This window comes from Ovis aries, chromosome 17 (genome assembly GCF_016772045.2).
Source record: "Ovis aries strain OAR_USU_Benz2616 breed Rambouillet chromosome 17, ARS-UI_Ramb_v3.0, whole genome shotgun sequence".
Taxonomy (NCBI): domain Eukaryota; kingdom Metazoa; phylum Chordata; class Mammalia; order Artiodactyla; family Bovidae; genus Ovis; species Ovis aries.
In genome coordinates, this window is record NC_056070.1 from 48,248,650 (window position 1) to 48,271,831 (window position 23,182).

General features: G+C 42.9%; 1 protein-coding gene across 1 annotated transcript in view; it reads right to left on the reverse strand.

Annotated features, from left to right (window-relative positions):
• Positions 1 to 23,182, reverse strand: part of GLT1D1 (glycosyltransferase 1 domain containing 1) — a 118,912-nt gene that overhangs the window by 27,300 nt on the left and 68,430 nt on the right. Inside the window, exons 9-10 of the mRNA XM_004017310.6 lie at positions 8,202 to 8,245; positions 5,349 to 5,469 (exon numbers count right to left, since the gene is read on the reverse strand). Of these exons, the coding sequence (XP_004017359.1) occupies positions 5,349 to 5,469; positions 8,202 to 8,245 (165 nt within the window). The remainder of the gene's footprint in view (positions 1 to 5,348; positions 5,470 to 8,201; positions 8,246 to 23,182) is intronic.

Here is a 23,182-nt window from a genome sequence, read left to right on the forward strand (position 1 = left end):
GCTCTTCGAGCACCCAGCAAGTGGGTAGAAGCTTCACATTTGAACTTTTAAAAGTTTTGTTGGGGCTTCTCCTGGTGGTCCAGCGGTTAAGACTCCACCTCCCACTGCAGGGGGTGTGGGTTTGATCCCCAGTTGGGGAACTAAGATTCTACGTGCCGGGTGTTGTGGCCAAAAAAATGAACAAATAAAAATAAATTTAAAAGCTTTGTCTCTGGTGCACCATCCTCAGCAGGGCTGATCCTCAGCACCATCCTCAGCACTGCAGCACAGTCTTTGGAAACACAGCCACCCGGGCTCTGTATCAACACAGTACGTGAGCTTTTGAAGGTGCCTTATATAGGTGTCTATATTGGGCTTCCCAAGTCGCTCAGTGGTAAAGAATCAGCCTGCCAATGCAGGAGATATGGGTTCTATTCCTGGGTCGAGAAGATCCTCTGGAGGAGGAAATACAACCCTCACCAGTATTCTTGCCTGGGAAATCCCATGGACAGAAGAGCCTGGTGGGTGACAGTTCACGTTTAAAAGAAATGTCTTAACAAATGGGATTTTTACATGCCTCTGAAACAAAACAAGGGCTTCCCAGGTGGCACTAGTGGTTAAGAACCCACCAGCCAACGGAGAATACGGAAGAGAACTGGGCTGATCCTCGGATTGGGAAGAATTTCTGGAGGAGGTTATGGCAACCTACTCCAGAATTCTTGCCTGAAGAATCCCATTGACAGGGGAGGCTGGTGGGTTACAGTCCACAAGGTCGAAAAGAGTGGAACACAACTGAAGCGATTTAGCAAGAACCCATGCATGACAAAACAATGCTAATTCTGAAAGGTCAAAAGATCCCCTCCCTCCAAAGTGAGATGCACTTATTCTGTGATTAACCACTTTGGGTCTTTGAATTGATTCAAATGAAATCCACCCTCCACGGCTTCTCTAAAATCAGTTTCATTCAAAACCCTCATCCCAAAGGTTATTTTGGAGTTTTCAAAAGGAACACAGGGTCGGCATCTGAAAGCAGACAGAATTACTCAGAGCTGCCTTTCCTTTGAAGTAAATGAGATCTGACAGCAATTCATCTGCAATGAAATGCTGTATGTGCTGGCTACAAAATCATTCCCCAAATCCACTTTACCCTTTCTTAAGAAGGTGGGGGAGAGGAAATGCGTATTTACATACAAAGGAGTGATTCAGCAAGGCTTGAGGACTGGTACTCTAAGAACGTACATTTTAAAAGCTAATATGAAGAGTACAATGTACTGCTCCAGTAACACTACTTGAAAGCTGATTTTAAACCACAATGGAGATTAATGCTAATCATTAAGCTCAGATTGAGATATTGAGGCATTCAACATCTGGCTAAAGAAGAACATGTCACAAATCCAGGCTCTGTGCTCTAAAAGCTTCCGAACACAAGAATTATAGGCGTCAGTATATAGCTTCTACCCCAGCCCACAGTATTTTATTTTTTTATGTTTGCTTTTTTAAATGATGCCACATTTGCAGAAAATATTAGGCATACAACATCAGTCATTTCTTAAGTTTATGGAGCATGATTTTTTTTTCCTGCTTTAATTATTTACCATGACCTCTGAAACATCAAAATTGACAAATTGTACCTTTGGTCAGTAAATTCAACTAGTGTTCAAATGAATAAATGGATGTTACAAACACTTATGATACAATAATAGCATCACTCTAATTAAGTAGACCCTGAAGTAAAAAACTAGGGTTATGAGAATGCAGACGTGAAACGTGATTCAAAGACTCGGAGGACCAATGGCCAAACATTTCCTTTTCTGCAGGGGGTAGAAATAGATTTAAGGGATTCAAGGGATTAGATTCGAAGGGAATAGATTCAAGGCATTAGATCTGACAGAGTGCCTAAAGAACTATGACGGAGGTTCGTGACATTGTACAGGAGGCAGTGATCAAGGCCATCCCCAAGAAAAAGAAATGCAAAAAGGCAAAATGGCTGTCTGAGGAGGTCTTACAAATAGCTGTGAAAAGAAGAGAAGCAAAAGGCAAAGGAGAAAAGGAAAGATATACCTCTCTGAATGCAGAGTTCCAAAGAATAGCAAGGAGAGATAAGAAAGCCTTCCTCAGTGATCAGTGCAAAGAAACAGAGGAAAACAACAGAACGGGAAAGACTAGAGATCTCTTCAAGAAAATTAGAGATACCAAGGGAACATTTCATGCAAAGATGGGCTCAATAAAGGACAGAAATGGTATGGACCTAACAGAAGCAGAAGATATTAAGAAGAGGTGGCAAGAATACACAAAAGAACTATACAAAAAAGATCTTTGTGACCCAGATAATCACGATGGTGTGATCAGTCAGCTAGAGCCAGACATCCTGCAATGTGAAGTCAAGTGGGCCTTAGGAAGCATCACTACCAACAAAGCTAATGGAAGTGATGGAATTCCAGTTGAGGTATTTCAAATCTTAAAAGATGATGCTGTGAAAGTGCTGCACTCAATATGCCAGCAAATTTGGAAAGCTCAGCAGCGGCCACAGGACTGGAAAACATGAGTTTTCATTCCAATCTCAAAGAAAGGCAAGAATGCTTAAACTACCACGCAAGTGTATTCATCTCACATGCCAGCAAAGTGACGTTCAAAATTCTCCAAGCCAGGCTTCAACAGTACATGAATCGTGAACTTCCAGCTGTTCAAGCTGGATTTAGAAAAGGCAGAGGAACCAGAGACCAAATTACCAACATCCATTGGATCATCCAAAAAAGGGAAAGAGTGCCAGAAAAACATCTACTTCTGCTTTATTGACTATGCCAAAGCCTTTGACTGTGTGGATCACAATAAACTGGAAAACTCTTCAAGAGATGGGAATACCAGACCACCTGACCTGCCTCCTGAGAAATCTGTATGCAGGTCAAGAAGCAATAGTTAGAACTGCACATGGAACAACAGACTGGTTCCAAACCAGGAAAGGAGTACATCAAGGTTATATATTGTCACCCTGTTTATTTAACTTATATGCAGAGTACATCATTCAAAATGCTGGACTGGATGAAGCACAAGCTGGAATCAAGATTGCCAGGAGAAATATCAATAACCTCAGATATGCAAATAATACCACTCTTATGGCAGAAAGTGAAGAACTAAAGAGCCTCTTGATGAAAGTGAAAGAGGGGAGTGAAAAAGTTGGCTTCAAACTCAACATTCAGAAAACGAAGATCATGGCATCTGGTCCCATCACTTCATGGCAAACAGATAAGGAAACAGTGAGAGACTATTTTTTTGGGCTCCAAAATTACTGCAGACGGTGAGTGTAGCCATGAAATTAAAAGACATTTGCTGCTTGGAAGAAAAGTCATGCCCAACCTAGACAACATATGAAAAAGCAGAGGCATTACTTTGCCAACAAAGGCCCATCTGGTCAAAACTGATTTTTCCAGTGGTCGTGTATGGATGTGAGAGTTGGACTATAAAGAAAGCTGTGTACTGAAGAATTGATGCTTTTGAACTGTGGTGTTGGAGGAGACAGACTCTTGAGAGTCCCTTGGACTGCAAGGAGATCCAACCAGTCAATCCTAAATGAAATCAGTCCTGAATATTCATTGGAAGGACTGATGCTGAAGCTGAAACTCCAATACTTTGGCCGCCAGATGGGACGAACTGACTCACTCATATCAGGGAAAAGGCCCTGCTGCTGGGAATGATTGAAGGCAGGGGGAGAAGGGAGTGACAGAAGGTGAGATGGTTGGATGGCATCACTGACTCATGGACATGAGTTTGAGTAAACTCCGGGAGTTGGTGATGGACAGGGAGGCCTGGCTTGCTGTACTGCAAGGGGTCTCAAAGAGTTGGACACTACTGAATGACTGAACTGAACTGAACAGGGGGTTTTATCAAGTGCTAATCCATAGGACTTCTGTGGCATCCATTGTCTGTAAGGCATGTGTAAAGAACTATAGGAAATTCCATACTTTCAATGGCTTGTGATTTAGGGATATGAAGACAACTCAGCACTGAAAGCTGGTTATGACAGGACAGATGGCATCTCCTCTTTACTAATATCACTCTTAAAGGAACCCAGCATGCCATGAACCAACAGCAAAATAAAAGAAAGCAAAAACCCTTCCGTATTAAGTGCACACTGGTGATGACCTCAAGTCACTAGCACAAAGCTGTTAAGATACCTGGGTAAGGGAATTCCCTGATGGCCCAGTGGTTGGCACTCTGCACTTTCACTACTGTGGGCCCAGGGTTTAATCCCTGGTCAGGGAACTAAGATCCCTGAAGTTCCAGGGCACGGCCAAAAAAAGCAGAAAAAGTTTTAAAAGATATCCAGGTTGGGACTTTCCTGGCAGTCCAGTGGTTAAGACTCCATTTTATCAATGCAGGGAACACAGTTTCAATCCCTGGTCAGAGAACTAAGATCTCACATGGCATGCTGCACAGCCAAACAAATATTTTTTAAGATACCAAAAAAAAAAAAAGGAAAAAAAAAAGATATCCTTTTTCCAATTATGGAAAACGCTCACTAAGAAGAGACTGCAAAGGGCTTCAAGGTTGGATTAAGTCCTCTACCCAAGAGTTGAGACAGTCAAACTAGAGTCTGCCAGGTTTTCAAGAGCAGGGGCTTATTTCAATGCAGAAAACTCCAGCAATGGACTGCAAGGTTGTGCTGGGATGTGCATATTTAGCCCAAGTACAGTAGTATGCAATTTTCCTTTTCTTTTCTTTTTGGCTGCGCAGCACGGTGGTGTGTGCAATCTTAGTTCCCCAACCAGGGGTCGAACCCTCGTCCCCTGCAGTGGAAGGTATAGTCTTAACCACTGGGCAACCAGGAAAGTCCAGGAAGAGATTTTTTCAGAGCTGAGCACTAGATGGAGAGATTCGGTCCACCCTCATTCCCACCCTCCTGTGCATCTGTAACCACTCCTCTCTGTTACCACACCCACCCCCTGTGCACAAGCCCATCCCTTTCTTATCCCCTAACTTCTGGGATCATTGCACACACTGAAAAGAGGGAGAAGAAATCAAGACAAAAGAAGGCTTCCTACAAAACACACCTTTATCCACATCCTGTCCCAGCCCTTCATAGTCTCCGTCACCTTCCCACTGAAGCTACTTGGTGAGTCAGAGAGGCGACGCTATCCTAGTTTTATTTCATTTTGTCACTGGCAAGGAAAAATGGCAAGGAGAAAGAAAACAGTATTTTTAAATCCCAGCTAGAACTTCAAAACTACTTTAGAACTCCCAAAGAGACGCCGCTGTGCTTGTTAGCTTTAAGAAGCACACAGCTTTATTGACAAATGCATCACCTCCATAACTAAGAAAAGGGGTGATCGACAATTTCATATTTCCACTCTCGGGGCTCGTTAGATCATTACCTCCAGAATTGCGGCTGACATGCCTTCAGAGACAGAGCTATTCACCAGCGCGAAGCAATTCTTCATGACAGCATGGAGGTCTTCCTGAGCCATCTCCCTGATCAGTCGTACCCCAGGGCTCCTGAAACAACAGGGAGCAGAGAGCATCTACGGCCGGGAATCTTACAGGGAGAGGCTGGGAGGAAAGATGACAATTTTGGAGAAATAGCTTAGATCACCAGGGAAGCATGATTGATAAAGGGTTCAGTACAGAAAACCATACTGGAGTGAGAATCCATTCTATTTCCGTCCCTGATAAGGGAGGGAGGAAGCCTTTGAACACAGCTGCTTCCATCCTGAATCCTTCTGACCAACAAGACACATGATTCTCAGATACTGGACGTCAGAGATGTGGCTCTTGACATTTTTCTCTGAATGATTTAGAAAACAAACCTTTCCTAATAATGCAGACTTTTTCCCAATGCTTTTTTTTTTTTAATATGACTTATAATTTTTATTTTTTTTTAATTTTTTATTTTACTTTACAATACTGTATTGGTTTTGCCATACATCAACATGAATCCGCCACGGGTGTACATGAATTCCCAATCCTGAACCCCCCTCCCACCTCCCTCCCTATACTATCTCTCTGGGCCATCCCAGTGCACCAGCCCCAAGCATCCTGTATGCTACATCAAACCTAGACTGGCGATTCGTTTCTTACATGATTATTATACATGTTTCAATGCCATTCTCCCAAATCATCCCACCCTCTCCCTCTCCCACAGAGTCCAAAAGTCTGTTCTATACATCTGTGTCTCTTTTGCTGTCTCACATACAGGGTTATCGTTACCATCTTTCTAAATTCCATATATATGTGTTAGTATACTGTATTGGTGTTTTTCTTTCTGGCTTACGTCACTCTGTATAATCAGCTCCAGTTGCATCCACCTCATTAGAACTGATTCAAATGTATTATTCTTTTTAATGGCTGAGTAATACTCCATTGTGTATATGTACCACAGCTTTCTTATCCATTCATCTGCTGTTGGACATCTAGGTTGCTTCCATGTCCTGGCTATTATAAACAGTCCCAGTGCTTTTTAAAAGATACTCAAAGAGGGTGAGTACCCCTGGTGGTCCAGTGGCTAAGATTCCATGCTCCCAATGCAGGGAGTCTGGGTTCAATCCCTGGTCAGGGAACTAAAGCCCACATGCCACAACTAAGACCCAGTTCAATCAAATAAATAAATAAAGATAAATATTAGAAAAGATACTCAAAGAGATAATCATAGATGTATCATAAACAGAGAGAAATAGAAATAGTAAAACCAAGAGTGTGATACCACCTTTGTCACAGAGGTTTTGCCTTGTTTTATTTTTCTAACTTGATAGTACGGACATTCTTCCCCATTCCCCCAACCCTCTCCAGTCTCACGGTGTTGAGGTTATCATTTCACATAACTGGTTATACTTTTACATACATGCATTCTGTATCTGTGAGCAATATAAAGACACCTGATTGCATATGGGGGTGAAATCAGTGTTTCCCAGTCCTCCAGGGTGGTGGAGTGGCCAGGAGGAGGAGCTGGGATCCTGGGAGGGTGAGGATATACACATAAAGGGGGGCTGACCCGCACAGGAGAGGATCCTTCTGGCTCTTGTCCTGCCCCATCTCCCCACTTAGAACATGGAAAGTGATGTGTGAGTTCTACAGCTACAGTCATCCTAGAAATGGAAGTCACAGGTAGGGAGCACAGGAAAGAGAGACAGGAGACAACATCTCTGAAGTCTTACTTGGTCCTGGACCAATGACATCCGATTTTTTTGATGTGAGCAGTTAAAACCCCTGGGTGTGTAAGCCAGCATTGTTGGGTCTCTGTGGTTGCTGTTTAGTCGCTAAGTCGTGTCTGACTGTTCTGGGACCTCGTGGACTGTAGCCAACCAGGCTCCTCTGTCCATGGGATTTTCCAGGTAAGAATGCTGGAATGGGTTGCCATTTCCTCCTCCAGGGGATCTTCCTGGCCCAGGGATCAAACCCGCATCTCCTGCACTGGCAGGAGGATTCTTTACCACTGAGCCACCAGGGAAGCCCTGGTCTCTGTTACGGGCAGACAAACGCAATTGATAGCAAAGACCCTGGCAAATTGCTTTCCAGAGGAATGGCTGTGATTTTCACCCTCACCAGCAGATTTTTAGTTGTTGGTTTTTTGGGTTTTTTTCGGTTTTGACCCACGAGGTAAGGGACAATTATAACCTCAAAGTGGGTTTCCTGGGCATTTCCTGACCTGGCGAGGTTGTATGTCTTCACACGTGCATCCATGCGACTGCTCCCTAGGGAACTGCTGATGCTCCCAGCATGTCAGCTTCCAGGGTTGTCAATGGGGAAAGGAATAGCACCCAGATTCTCTCAGGATCATGAGATTAAAGGAGGAATTATTAATGAAGTGCTGGGAACAGAGCCTGGGACACGGTGAATGCTGGGAACAGGGATTATTTATCAGTCACTAGGCTTCCTCTCCTGCAAAACACCTGTTCACTCCCTATGCTTCTCTCTCTCTCTTTTTAAAAAATGTATTTCATCATGTCACTCAGCATGTGGGACCTCAGTTCCCTGTTGCTTCAGTCATGTCCGACTCTTTGTGACCCCATGGACTGTAGCCCACCAGGCTCCTCTGTCTATGGGATTCTCCAGGCAAGGACATTGGAGTGGGTTGCCATGCCCTCCTCCAGGGCATCTTCCCGACCCAGGAATCGAACCTGCATTGGCAGGCACGTTCTTTACCATTCCCTGACCAGGGATCAAGCCCGAATCCTCTGCATTGGAAGCTTGGAGTTTTAACCGCTGGGCCACCAGGGAACTCCAATACTTACCTCTTTACTTTGGCTTTCACTTCCCTTGTGAAGACTGGATCGACCTGAAAATTGACACAGATGAATTTTAGGAAAAGCCAGAAATGAATCTAAGTCTCAAGAGAATTGCAGATCATGGCAACAGAGCCAGACGTAACAACTCAGAAAAGGAAAAAGTAAATCCAATACAAAAGAATACCCCAGAGTCCAGCTACTGCAAAGTAATAAGGAAAAGAAGCACTTGAGAGAAAATATAAAGACACAAACACATACAGTTGTCCTTCAGTATCCACCGCTCCAGGAGCCCCTCAGATATCAAATGCTGTGGATGCTCAAGTTCTTTATATAAAATGGTATAGTATTTACATCTAACTGAAACACATCCTCCTGTATACTTTAAATCATTTCTGGATTACTTACAGTACTGATATAAATGCAATGTAAATAGGTGCCAATGCACAGCAAATTGAAGTTTTGCTTTTTGGAACTTTCTGGAATCTTTTTTCCTGAATACTTTCAGTCCATGGTTGGCTGAATCTGAGAATACAGAACCTGATGACACACAGGGCCAACTGCATTCCTATTTCCTGTTTGGCCTATAAGCTAAGAGCCTGGTGAAGCTCCAGGTATGGGATGTCAAGAATTATCCACCCAACTCAAGGTCCTAAAACAGAAGTCATTTACAGTCAAGGGAAAATCTGACAAAAACATAATACTTCAATGAAAGTCTTGCCTAGTTGATTACAGTGGTGGATTTTGTCATAAAACCTTTGAGGTAGAAGGAGTTGGAACCATTGGTAGATCTAAAATAAAAGATCTAACTGAATTAACATTTTATTTTTAACAGGGAGCCTTTCCAGACACACAATGTTAAAGCAAAGGCACGCCCATGGGCTGATACATGGAAAAACAAATGGGGTCTTGTCCATGCAATGAAATATTATTCAGCCAACAAAAAGGAATGAAGTATTGATTTATGCTATAGCAGGGGGGAACCTTGAAAACATGATGCTAAGTGAAAGAAGTCAGACGCAAAAGGCCCTAAATTGTGACTCTTTTTATACGAAACGTCCAGAACAGACAAATCTATAAAGAAAGAGAGTAGGTTAGTTGCTAGGCACTGGGAGGTGAGGAGAATGGGAGTGACTGCTAACGGGTCTGGGATTTTGGGGAGATGATAAAAATGCCCCCAAACTAGATAGGGGTGATGACTGCAAAACTTTGTATTAAATACTTTAAAACGGTGCATAGTGTGACATACAAATTGTATTTCCATTTTTTAAAAGCCAAGTCCAACCTTTTAATTAGTTACAATGTGATACTCTTGAGTCTGCACTTCACTCCTCTTTCATATCTAGAGGAAATACATCCTATGAGACGGGTGCCATGTTTTTTTTTTTTAAGATTTATTTATTGGCTATGGTGGGTCTCCTTTGCTGTATGTGGGCTACTCTCTAGTTGTGGGGCATGGGCTTCTCATTGAAGTGGCTTCTCTTGTTGAGGAGTACAGCCTCCAGGCATACAAGCTTCAGTAGTTGTGGCTCACGGGACTAGTTGCTCTGTGACATGTGAGATGTTCCCAGACCAGGGATTGAACCAGTATCTCTTGCATTGCAAGTCAGATTCTCAACCACTGGACTACTAGTGGAGCTCCCAGGCACCCTGTTTCATCCCATTGTATCCCTGGTAGTCAATATGTTTGCTAAATTAATGCAAACATTAATAGCAATGTTTCTTAAACTGGTCTCTTATACCAACATTTTTGGATTCCACATGCTTTTAAGAAAACTCATATGTAGATGTCCAGACTGAGTAGGGCTCTGGAGACAGACCACCTGGGTCAAATCCTTCCCAAACTAATTTCTAGCCACATGGCCATGTGCACATTAATGGATCTCTCTGGGCTTCAGGCTCCTCATCCGTAAGAAGAGAATGATAATAGCAGCATGGGACTGTTGGGAGGATCAAACAGTTAAAACACATTCAGTAGTTACAACTTTTTCTGAAACACAGTAACTGTTGCAGATGGCAGCACTAATACAAAAATATCTATACACTTCATCTCGATGCGTACTTTCCCAGTGACACTGCCACACTTCTCAGCAAGACACCTGCACACTTGACGGTCATCACAGAATCCACAGAAAACACACCTTTTTCCTGACCATCAGAAGCCAAACTAATGTACTCTTTATGCACAATGACCTCTTCTCAGGTAAATTTACTTCCTGAAGTACCAAGAGGATCTTTACAGGTAACTTTCCACCTGTCATAGGGTCCCTACAAGCCTATTAGGATGAAGCTGCAGTGCATGTTTATCGCATCTGTTTCATCCGACTGCAAACTATTAAAATGAAACAATCAGTAGATAGCTTTTCCCCTGCATCTCTCCCCAGGTTTTATTAACAATGAATACAATTTTAAAATAACTGAGAAAATATTCTTAAACTTAGGCAAGTGTAAGACAAAGTTCTAAACATGTCTTCAGAGATAGAGGTAGATGAGGGTGTAAGCACATTTTACAAATACAGTGTCTGCCAGCTCTTCTGTTACTGCAGATGAGTTTAGAAGTGAAGGCAGATTCAATTTCTATTCTCATTCACACCTCACCAGTAGGTATCAGGAATCACAAACCAAGTCGACTTAATGAATATGATGATATCCCTAGAGTCTGTCATACTGAAATAATTTTGTGTTTTCCAAAAACTTCATTTTGGTTTCCTCTGGCAAGGAAATGCTGTGTGTGTGTGTATGTGTGGTAGAGCCCAGATCCTTTAAACTATTCATATGCCGAAGATGTATCCCAAAGAACCAGTAATGCAAAGTTCACTCATTTCCCTGAGGTCATGACATCACTTTGATGGTGGACACAGCAAATCTGGGGGTATAACAAATGAAAATTATTCCTAGATTTTTTAAAAGCTTAATATACTTTAACAGCAAACTTGCAGGAACAGTACAGAAGACACACACCACTAGACACATGTATGTAAAGCAACTCAAAAGTGTACTGAACAGATGGAACCTACCATATGATTAAAATACTGCAAAGACCATTTAGCTGCCATCAACAAGAAACGTACTTGTTTTAAATATCATATGATACTGTTTATATTTGGAATTTTTTAAATGATGTAAATGAAATTATTCACAAAACAGAAATAGACTCACTGACAAAAAACAAACTTATGGTTACCAAAGGGGAAAGGCGTGGAGAAAGGGATATATTAAGAGTAGTCATGTCTGAGTCTTTGCGACCCCATGGACTCTATAGTCCCTGGAATTCTCTAGGCCAGAATACTGAAATGGGTAGCCTTTCCCTTATCCAGCAGATCTTCCCAACTCAGGGATCAAACTGGGGTCTCCTGCATTGCAGGCGGATTCTTTACCAACTGAGCTATCAGGGAAGCCCAACACACAAACACTACTGTATATAAAACTGATAAACAATAGGTCTTACTGTATAGCACATGGAACAATACTTAATCTATAATGGAAAAGAACCTTTAAAAGAATATATTTAATGTGTGTTTGTGTGAGTGTGTTAGTTGCTCAATTGTGTCCAATTCTTTGCAACCCCATGGATTGTAGCCTACCAGGCTCCTCTGTCCATGAAATTCTCCAGGCAAGAATAGTGGAGTGGGTTGCCATTCCATTCTCCATGGCATCTTCCTGATCCAGGGATTAAACCCTGTACTACAAGCAGTGCAGCGTCTGAGCCACCAGGGAAATGTGTGTGTGTGTGTGTGTGTGTGTGTGTACCTGAATCACTTAATCTATTATGGAAAAGGACCTAAAAAAGAATATATATATATATATATATATATATATATATATATATATATAAAACTGAATCACTGTTCTGTACACCTGAAATACAACTTTGTAAATCAACTATATTTCAATAAAATTTTTTTTGCCACTTTATTTTTTTAATTGGAGGATAATTGCTTTACAGAATTTTGTGGTTTTCTGTCTTATATCAGCAAGAATCAGTCATCAGTTTAGTTCAGTTCAGTCGCTCAGTCATGTCCAACTCTTTGCAATCCCATGAACTGCAGCACTCCAGGCCTCCCTGTCCATCACCAACTCCCGGAGTTCACTCAAACTCACGTCCATCGAGTCGGTGATGCCATCCAGCCATCTCAACCTCTGTCTTCCCCTTCTCCTCCTGCCCTCAATCCCTCCCAGCATCAGAGTCTTTTCCAATGAGTCAACTCTCCCCATGAGGTGTCCAAAGCACTGGAGTTTCAGCTTTAGCATCATTCCTTCCAAAGAACACCCAGGACTGATCTCCTTTAGAATGGATGGTTAGATCTCCTTGCTGTCCAAGGGACTCTCAAGAGTCTTCTCCAACACCACAGTTCAAAAGCATCAATTCTTCGGCGCTCAGCTTTCTTCGCAGTCCAACTCTCACATCCATACATGACCACTGGAAAAACCATAGCCTTGACTAGATGGACCTTTGTTGCTAAAGTAATGTCTCTGCTTTTGAATATGCTGTCTAGGTTGGTCATAACTTTCCTTTCAAGGAGTAAGTGTCTTTTAATTTCATAGCTGCAATCACCATCTTCAGTGATTTTGGAGCTCAGAAAAACAAAATCAGCCACTGTTTCCACTGCTTCCCCATCTATTTCCCATAAAGTGATGGGATCAGATGCCATGATCTTCGTTTTCTGAATGTTGAGCTTTAAGCCAACTTTTTCACTCTCCTCTTTCACTTTCATCAAGAGGCTTTTTACGAGCCATGGGTACACCCATATCAATAAAAAAAAATTTTTAAGACATTTGTTTTAAGAAAATCCAAATGCTGGCAATATTTTAACAGGTTTATTGTTATAAAATTCAACTTCTGAAACTTGCTTCCTGAAATATTCTGACCTGTGTTAATGTCTCTGCTTTTAATACTATTCTCAAACAAATGGAAATGGAAAAATTGCGACCCCTGATTTCTGGCCCCTATTTTTCCACTCAAAATCACACAGGTAGCTTTTGGCCCCATGGGGGAAAAATGTAACATTTAGAACTATCAAACAAGAAGATTTTTTTTTTTAAGAATGCTTTCTGTCCTAGTAGGGTCTTAGGGATATTCTCGGTGTATGCAACATGCTGCGTCAATGTCCTTCGGCATAACTGTGACACATTTGGCATGAATCGCCCACAGACTGGTGTCTTCTAAAAAGACAACCAGATGCCTCACTTGTCTCTTGCCAAGCATGGAGAGCTGCGCTCTGTAGATGCAGATCTGTATGGAAGATGGGTCTTTAGGACACTAGTTCACCATCTTTTCAGTCTGCTGGCCTTCCAAAATAAAGTTGCTATTTCTTGCCCCAACAGCTAGTTTCTTGATTTACTGGCCTATCGTGCAGCAGGCAGTATGAACTCGGACTCAGTAACATTTACTCTCCACTCTCACCTCTCTCCTAATTACATGTCTTTTTCTCCACCAGGAAGGCCAACCTCAATCCTTAAAATCCATTCATCCCCCACTGCACAGGCAAATGTTCCCTCTCTGAGAAACTTTGCCTGATCATCCAAACAGGAAGTAAAGTCTCCTCTCAAACTTTTCTACCACCTCCTATAAAACATGGACCTACTTTTTTTGGTACTTGTTGGGTATTTGTCCAATTCTTCTCCTTATTCTTCATTTTCCTCCCAAGGTCATGCTAGTTCTATGCTGGATAATATTTGCTAAATGAATGATTTCCAACTGGTTCTATCTTTCTGTTTCCCACTTTTGATTTTTTTTCACTTAAATTATCCTAAGCCATTCAATTACATTATAACCCTAATATCTCATCATGAAAAGGTAAACAATTTCATGAAAGCCTTCTTTTGGCATTACATATGAATTTTGACTAGCTCAGTCAGTAAAGAATCTGCCTGCAGTGCAGGAGACCAGGTTCAATCCCTGGGTTGGGAAGATCCCCTGGAGAAAGAAATGGCAACACACTCCAGTATCCTTGCCTGGAAAATCTCATGGACAGGGGAGCCTGGTGGGCTGCAGTCCATGGGGTCGCAAAGAGTCAGGCACGATTGAGCAACTAACAAACTAACACTTGCTTATGAATTTTGATGAGGCTTCCCTGGTGGCTCAGCGGAAAGAATCCCACTGCAATGCAGGAGACCCAGGTTCAATTCCTTGGAGAAGGAAATGGCAATCCACTCCAGTATTCTTGTCTGAGGAATCTCATGGACAGAGGAGCCTGGCAGGCTACAGTCCATGGGATCATAAGAATCAGACATGACTTAGCAACTAAACAACTACCACCATGAATTCTGACATATATGTTTTACTTATGATAATTTTTAGTTACAAATTCCTCAGAACTTCCCTGGTGGTCCAGTGGTTAACACTCTGTACTTCAAATACAAGGGCAACCAGTTCAATCCTTAGTCAGGAAACTAAGATCCCACATGCTCCATGGTGTGGCCAAAATTTTTTTTCTTATTTATTGGAAAAAAACATAAATTCCTTTTGTTTTTAATTTTTAAACATGTGTCTTCTTTCATGATTAGGGTAAATGATTTCATCAAGGAAAAAAAATTGAATAAGACAGCTGAAATACCTAACTGGGGAAAAGAATGGCTACCCATTCCAGTATTCTTGCCTAGAGAATTCCATGGACAGAGGAGCCTGGCAGACTATGGTCCATGGGGTCACAAAGAGTTGGACGTGACTGAGCAACTAACACAACCCTTTAACTAAAATTTAGCCAAAGGTGTAACAGCAACTTTCAAGTTGAAAGTACAAACTGCATTAAACTTTTCTCGGCTTGCCTTCCACATCAGTTCATTTCCAAATCTCTTAGTGAAGCCAAGGGGAACAAAACACAAGATAAAGAAAAAAAAAAAAGAAGGCTAGATATTTTTATTTAATGAAAGTGCATGTTATGAAATTTTAAAAAGCGAGAGCGTGGCAAGCAGCAAAGAAAATTCTCATTTCCTCCTTCTAAGCTTATTTACTTTCTAGCAAAATACATTGTCTCAACTCCCAGGCTGAAGGAAAATCATCTTAGATATAAGAAATTATCGTGGGAAGTCATTAAGCTGTCACACACAAGCTGAATGTTCCTACCACATTGCTTATCAAAGAGAACCATAAAATGCACCCACTCCATACGCCCCTGCAAGCAGAAACCAAATCCTTTGCCAAAATGGTTGGATAGAGAGATCAAAGAAGCTTTAATAGAAAATCAGCGTCTAACTCAAACCATCCTGCAGCTAAAACAGAATCTTAGCCTGTCAACACACAAAGGAAACATCAGCACAGAAAGTTCTTTCATTCTTTAATTAAACGCCCCTATGATGCTGCCAATGAACCAGGTGCTATGCCAAGTATTCACTTATTTTGGCCTCATAGGAAACTATGAGGCAGGTAGTGTTTTCTGAGTCATGCCCACTTTACAGATGGAGAAACTGAGGCCCAGAGCAGTGAAGGGTACCCAGCTAGCATGCAATCACTCTATTACCCAGCCATGCAGAACTACCCTTTGCCTGACAGGGATGATTTGATCTTGTTCTAAAGATGTTAACAAACTTGCCAGCAGTAAGAAGTAATGAAGGATTAAGTAGATTTAACAGGGGACTGGGATCTTACTTTTTGAAATGTTCTTGCTAAGAATGATCACTTTATTTTTTAGATGTGTAACATACACAGCACCACCATTTTTTAAAAAGCAATCTAAGAACACTCTCTCTGTGTGCGTGCTAAATCACTTCAGTCATGTCCGACTCTTTGCGGCCCTGTGGGCTGTAGCCTTCCAGGCTTCTCTGTTCATGGGATTCTCCGGACGAGAATACTGGAGTGGGTTACCATGCCCTCCTCTGGGGTATCTTCCCAACCCAGGGATCGAAATTGCGTCTCTTACATCTTCTACATTGGCAGGTGGGTTCTTTACCACTAGTGCCACCTGGGAAGAACAACATTCTGCTGCTGCTGCTGCTGCTGCTGCTGCTGCTGCTGCTGCTGCTGCTGCTGCGTCACTTCAATCGTGTCCAACTCTGTGCAACCCCATAGATGGCAGCACACCAGGCTCCTCCATCCATAGGATTCTCCAGGCAAGAGTACTGGAGTGGGGTGCCATTGCCTTCTCTGAACATACACTCTAGTATTTTATAAATGATTGGTACAGAGATGAGTGTCGATTAAAAAGGAGAGCAATAATATTCCAAAGAGGAGGGTGATAACTGCCTTCTGAGCTGGACCATGGAACATGGTAGGAACAAACGTGAATGTTATATGCAGCCCAGCCCATGGGCTCCCCTGTCCTGGCAGATATACATCCAGTCTAGAGTTACCTGCCCTCGTCTCTCTTCCTAACCAGACTTCATGTCCACTCAGGCAGGGGCCAAGTCTATTCTATTCTCTGGGACTAAACATAAGGGCCACATTGATATCCATTAAGTGACCTACAAAAGTATTTGGTTCTTGTCTGATCGTTCATACAAAAAAATTGGTAATTTGCATATGCCATGATCATCACTTTTCTGCTTTGAATATTTGGCTTCCATTTTACCTCTTCTGCTTCCCCTGTGCATCTTCTCACTTCTGCCCCCTGGGTGTGGTCTGATGGAAGTGGAATTAGGTGCCTGGTCCTCTCCTTACAAAATGGCAGAGGTAACCCACAGCAGACCATGGACCTTGAAGGGAAAGACCCAGAGACTAAGAAATGGATGCAGTCAAACCTGGTCTTCAGCCTCCCCAACAATTCTCTTAGAAGCTCTTATCATCTCCTAATACATGTCCTTGCACTGAAGTTGGTCTGAGGCTGCAGCTCAGGGGCACAGGCTGAGCTGTGTAGCTTCTTCACTGGGATCTCCTACCTGACCAGGCTGCATGCAGAGACACGGACAAAGAGAGCAGGAATCACTGCTGTATGCACTGTGAGCACACGCTAAAAACAGACTGAGCTCTTTCTCAAGACATATTCACTAACCGAGTCAATGCAATTTTGTTCTAAGAAGCCCTGCACATGACCCAGAAAGGCTACAGTCCTCCTAAAGGGTGCAATTTAGACTTAAAGTGTTTATTCAGTCATTGAGCTTAGCAGTTAACAAAGAAAAAAAAAAATGAATGGAAGAAGAGTGTATTCACATCAGATGTCAAAAATAATTGTAGTACTTGGGTGTTTAATCCGCTCTAAGAGATAATGGTTAAAAGATGAATTGCAATGTGTCCCAAGATTTGACCTCTGACCCACTTCTCAAATTCATTTCCAAAAGATCAGTGTATTAACCCATAACATTGTAGCAAAGATTCAATGTCAAGTGTAAAAAGCTTTTAGTCTCCTCCTACTTCTGTATTCAAAAGTGGTGTTAAATTGAATTCTTGACACTGAAAACTGATAGATGCCTAGAAATCTTGTAAGGATAATAGGGAAGAGCTTGTTTAAGTTGAGTGGTCAAGAGAAGCATGTCGAAGCCAGGCCACAATCTGGGGAGGGAATCTCGTTAAGGAAGCAGCCAACGCATTGGCTTTCAAGAGGGAGTATGTCTAGGGGCCACACACACACATACACAAACACACAACCATCCAGTGTGGCCCAAGTCAGTGTTTTCCAAACTTTGAATCATGGAGCACATCATGAAATCAATCTTGGAATAAAAATAGGCACTGTTTTAATGACATGAAATATCAAAGCAGAGGCATGGAACAGGTTTTTAAAGAAATATCAGTGTGTGAAATACATGAAGTAAGAGGATTATTTAATTAAGCTTGTTTCTGGTGTGTGTGGTGGGTCACCATGTAAAATGTGCTGGAGTTGGCTTTCCTTGCTGACTGGTAATTTGAAACTGGCCATGGGAAAACCTTTCTACAGAAATAGGCAAATAGGGCTTTTATAAAATAGGGCTTGGGATTTCCCTGTTGGTCCAATGGTTAAGACTTCGCTTTCCAATACAGAGGGTGTAGGTTCAATCCTGGTCAGGGAGCTTAAAAAAAAAACCCAAAGAACATAAAACAGAAGTAATACTGCAACAGGTTTAATAAAGACTTTAAAAATGGTCCACATCAAAAAGATTTTTTAAAAAAATAGGGTTTACCACCTTGCCCATCCCAACAGAACCAGTTGTTCAACACTGACCAGCATACCACTGGTTATGGAGAGAAAGCAAAGAAACATATAACACTTAAGAGATACTAGTTTATCTGAATTATTGGAGGATATGAAATGTATGTCTACATATCAATATATTGGTTTTATATCTTCTGAGGAACTCACTGGTGGTCTGCATTTTCATTGTTAGGGGTTCAGGTTCAATCCCTGGTTGAGGAACTGAGATCTCACAAATCGGGCAGTGTAACCAAAAAAAAAGAAAAGAAAACTTTTGTAGGGAAGAGGGAGCCAAGAAGGAAACAAGCGGTTTGAATTTGTGACTAATCATATTCAGTGCTGCCTTAGTATTTCAGAAACTCAAATTATTCTGTCTACTAAGACAACACTAAGGTGTTTGTGATGGTGGCTACTGACTCTCTTTAGATTTGATAAAGACCCATTAGAAGGTGGGGATATTGCTATGGGCTGAATGTTTGTGTCCCCCTTAAAATTCACACACTGAAATCTTAATCCCCAAGGTGATGATATTTGGGAGCGTAGATCTTTGGGAAGTGATGCAGGAACCCTCATGAATGGGACTGGCGTTCTGATAAAAGATCCTGGAGAGCTCCGAGGACTCAGCAAGCAAGGAAGAGCATTCTGGACTTCCTAGATGGTCCAGTGGTAAAGAATTCGCCTGCCAATGGCAGGGGACGTGGGTTCGATCCCTGGTCTGGGAAGATTCCACATGCCTCAACAGCTAAGCCTATGCACCACAACTACTGAGCCCTCCCTTGAGAACACTCTGCGACAAGCAAAGCCACCACAGTGAGAAACCTGGGCACTGCAACTAGAGAGTAGCCTCTGCCTGCTGAAACTAGAGAAAGTCTGTATGCAGCAATGAAGATCCAGTCTAGCCGAAAACTGAAGGAAAAAAATAGATGAAGAGTACCCTCAGAAGAAAATGACCCAGCTGGCGCTTTCACCTTGGACTCAAAGCCTCCAGAACATCAGAAATAAATTTGTTGTTTCTTAGCCACCTCGTCTGCGGTACATGGTTATAGCCACCCATATGGACCAAGACAAAGAAACAGGAATCAGGTCCCAAATGCTCACTTCTGCATTCAGGTCTGTGCAAGCCTGAGAAGGCAGCCACATCCCCAGAGGCAGAGTTAGATTTGGAAGATCCAGTTTCTCTGGTCAGTGGAGGAGAAGTGAGCAGATCCCAGGAAATCTCCAGACTGAGTAGGGCCCTGGCACAGTGCCAGATGCTTACAACTGGTTTTTCCAAGTGGCAAATTTGCAACCCAAGATGCCTTCCTCCGTTTCCTAGAGGGTTTTTAATTACAGATAGTGGAGCGCCTTGTGGAATAAGTGCTTGAGAATTATTACTAATTCATGGCAATGAACTTAAGGACCAGTAACTCTCAGCTCATAACCCTTCACAGCCCTTCACTCAAGAGCTCCCTTTCCAGGCTCCTCTTTCTCTTTTATTCCCTTGCTGCTTTGCTTTCCTGGCTCCACCCACACAAACTAAGTCAGTGGCTGAAGATGCAGCTTCAGAAGGGAGCTCCAGGGGCCTCAGGGCTGGGGCATTCTACGAGACTTGTTCTGGACCTGCATTGGCTCAGGAAGAAATACATCCTCAGGTATGTCAGAGATGTATTAGACGAGCTTGGAAAAGGGGAGGAGAAAAGGGGAAAGGAGAAATTCCACTAGAAATTGTGGCAGCACTAAAGCTTCCCAAGACACGACTTTCCCAGGGTCCCCGTAAACCTTCTTTGTCTCGGCCAGCTCAAGTCACCATCTGTTTCCTGATTCTCATCAGGCAAAGTCATGAGTCAAAGTCACTGCCTCCCTCTGGAAGTTACAAAAAAAGGAAATACAGGGACTTCCCTGGTGGTCCAGTGGTTAAGCATCCACAGGCCAATGCAGGGGACACGGAGTCCATCCCTGGTTCAGAAGGATTCCACATGACGCAAGGCAACTGAGCCCCCAAGTCACAACTACTGAGCCCTCAGGCCTAGGGCCCACGCTCTGCAACAAGAGAGTAGCCTCTGCTTGCTGCAACTAGAGAAAGCCCATGTGAAGCAAAGAAGACTCATGTGATCTAAATAAATAAATAAATACAACTTCTAAAAAAAGAATGAAAATACAGAGATGCATTTTGTAGGACCGACAAGGCAAAGAGAGAGAGAAAGAGTGTGGACGCATATGAATGTTTGTCTAGCTAGTTGCGAGCACTTAAAAATTTCACACACGCATACATACATTTTTTTCAAAAGGAATAAAAAGGCCTCTGGGCTGTGACTTCTCTTGGAAGGTTGACAAGGGAGCCTGCATCTCTGGATGCAAATCCTGCTGTGGCTGAATCATGCTCCCAGTCAGTCATGCCACAGTTTGCCACAGTCTCCACCCTCCCCTACTGCCTCCCAACCCAGAGCCTGAGAGTGTAATTTCTTTGCAGTGAAATTAGGAGGAAGGAAACACATTTTTTACAATCACTGTTCTTTCAAAAGTAGGCCAACTAAAGTTAGAGGGAAGCTTGAATGCTTCAAAAACAAATGGGAAAATATGGTTCTTTCCCCTGGGGATAGAAAAGCCTTCCTAATTGTTTAGAAAATAAAAACAACTGGGGCTTCCCTGGTGGTCCAGCGGTTAAGAATCTGCCTTCCAATACAGAGGATGTGGGTTTGATACCGGTTGAGATCCCACGTGCCTCGGAGCAACTAAGCCCTCTCATTACAACTACTTGGCCCTGTACTACAACTTGAGAGCCCCAGCGCCATAACAAAGCCCCGTGTCAAACCTGACATGACCACAAGAAAGCAAAAACAAAAGAAGTGCCTCTTCTAAGAGACCATGACTTAGAAAGTCTCTATGAAACCAATGGCGTCCCTGTCTCATAGGCAGGTGAGTTGAACAGGAAGGTGCTAACAGATGCAGGGAACAACATGTGCCCTAGCCGCTCCCTCTTCTCTGACTCTAGTACGAGCTACAATGCTGCCTCGGTCTCTATGTTCCTGGAAAAGCGTTTCTGGCACATGTTTAGTGCTATACTATGAAGTTTGCCACCTCTCTCCAGGCTTCCTTAAAAGGAAGCGTGACAGAAAAAGTCAAACAGAGAAATCAGGTTGTCATTAGGCCAGAGTTGTTTGTGAACATTTTTCTCCACCGAGTATTGTCCTCCAGATACACTGTGTGTGCGCGCGTGCGTGTACACATGTGCTCAATCACGTCCACCTCTTTGCAACCCCAAGGACTGTAGCCCACCAGGCTCGTCTATCCAGGAGACTTTTTTCAGGCAAGAATACCAGAATGGGCTGCCGTTTCCTCCTCCAGAGGATCTTCCTGATCCAGGGTTCAAACCTGCATCTCCCAGGCACACTGAGTCTTCATAAAAACTGTTTCCCAAACTGGCTATTTGCGTACTTTTGCAATTCATCACATCTGTGCCCCCTCTCTACTATTGTTTATTTAATACTTTTGTGAAATCAATTCATTTTTTTAATCAACTGATTTTTAAAGGAAATTTTCAGAGTTGGAAAACCAGTATCATGCATCATAAATGGAACCAAACCAGAAAAACAAAAGCAGTGAAAAGGAAAGCCACATTACTAAATTCTTTCAAGATAGCTGCTGCTGCCACGGCTCTAAGCTTGCAGCCTTCTCTCTTGGTTAGCAAGAATCTCAGTATCAAATTAAAACTTTTTCATTCATGCTGCTCAAACAGAAGGACATAAGAGAATTAAAATAATAATAATAGTAATAGCTTTGCCACTATGTGACTTAACATTCATTAGTGCATTGGAAATTATCTTGCTAACCGTCTAAAGGCTGGCCCTGAGCCTGTGTGTGATGTGTGTATGTGTGTGCAGGTGTGTATATGTGAGTGCCTCTTATACAAAGAAACAACATGGAAGGTGGGGTGATTCATCTTCCATGTGGCAACCAGTGCGGCCCCACAAATTCTAGCTCTTGGTGTATGTTTTAGGCTAGGGGGTCTTTCTCCAGGTAAATGTAGTATTCCAGAGGTCTTTAGAATACTGAGAAAAGCCTGCCATTTCCACTGCATACCTCATGGGTCCCTAGGGAACTAGTAAACTGACAAGATGAGAAATGACAGGATAGAAAAAGGATGTCACGAATGCACTTAACATGCCCAGACTCAGCCTGCTAGGCAGAAGGGAAAGGCAGTGGGAGATGCCATTCGTGGGAACAGAAGACGCAGCCCTGATACAGACACCCCATGAAGAGAAAACGAGACATCCTTACTACAGGGTTACATCCCAACTGGCGGGATGAGAGTTCTGTTTCCTAAACTGCTTGGACACAGCCAATCAACGTTTGTTTTCACGAGATGACCAATGTTGCCACCCAGACTCTCTGAGTCCTGAGCGCTTGGAATTGACTCTGCGGAGGCGGGGACCTCTCTGGTGGTCCAGTGGTTGGGAGTGCGCCTGCCAACACAGGGGACGTGAGTTCAATCCCTGGTCCGAGAACTAAGATCCCACATTTCACGAGGCAACTAAGCCTGTGCTCTGCCACAAAGGAAGCCACCGCAGTGAGAAGCCCTCGCACCACAACTAGAGAGTAGCCCCTGTTCACAGTAACTAGAGAAAGTCCCTGCAGAAAAGAAGAGCTCAACAAAGATCAGCTTAACCAAAGGTAAAATAAAACAACAAAAAAAGCACAGCCTTGATAACAACTGAAAAAAAAAGAATCGACTCCATAACAGATCACCTGCTTCCTCCAGATCTGCCAAAGGGGAGCGGGGGTGTCCAGAGTCCCAGGAGATGAGAGGCAGCACCCCCAAGCCCTTCCACTGACCTCTGTTCCCCAGATGATGGCCACGGTCAGCCAAGGACATCCCCCAGTGAAGACTTTATTTCTCGTGCTTATAGATTCTTATTCTCCACCCTACTTGGCTTCTAACTGCATGTCAATTACCTAACCCAGTGCTAG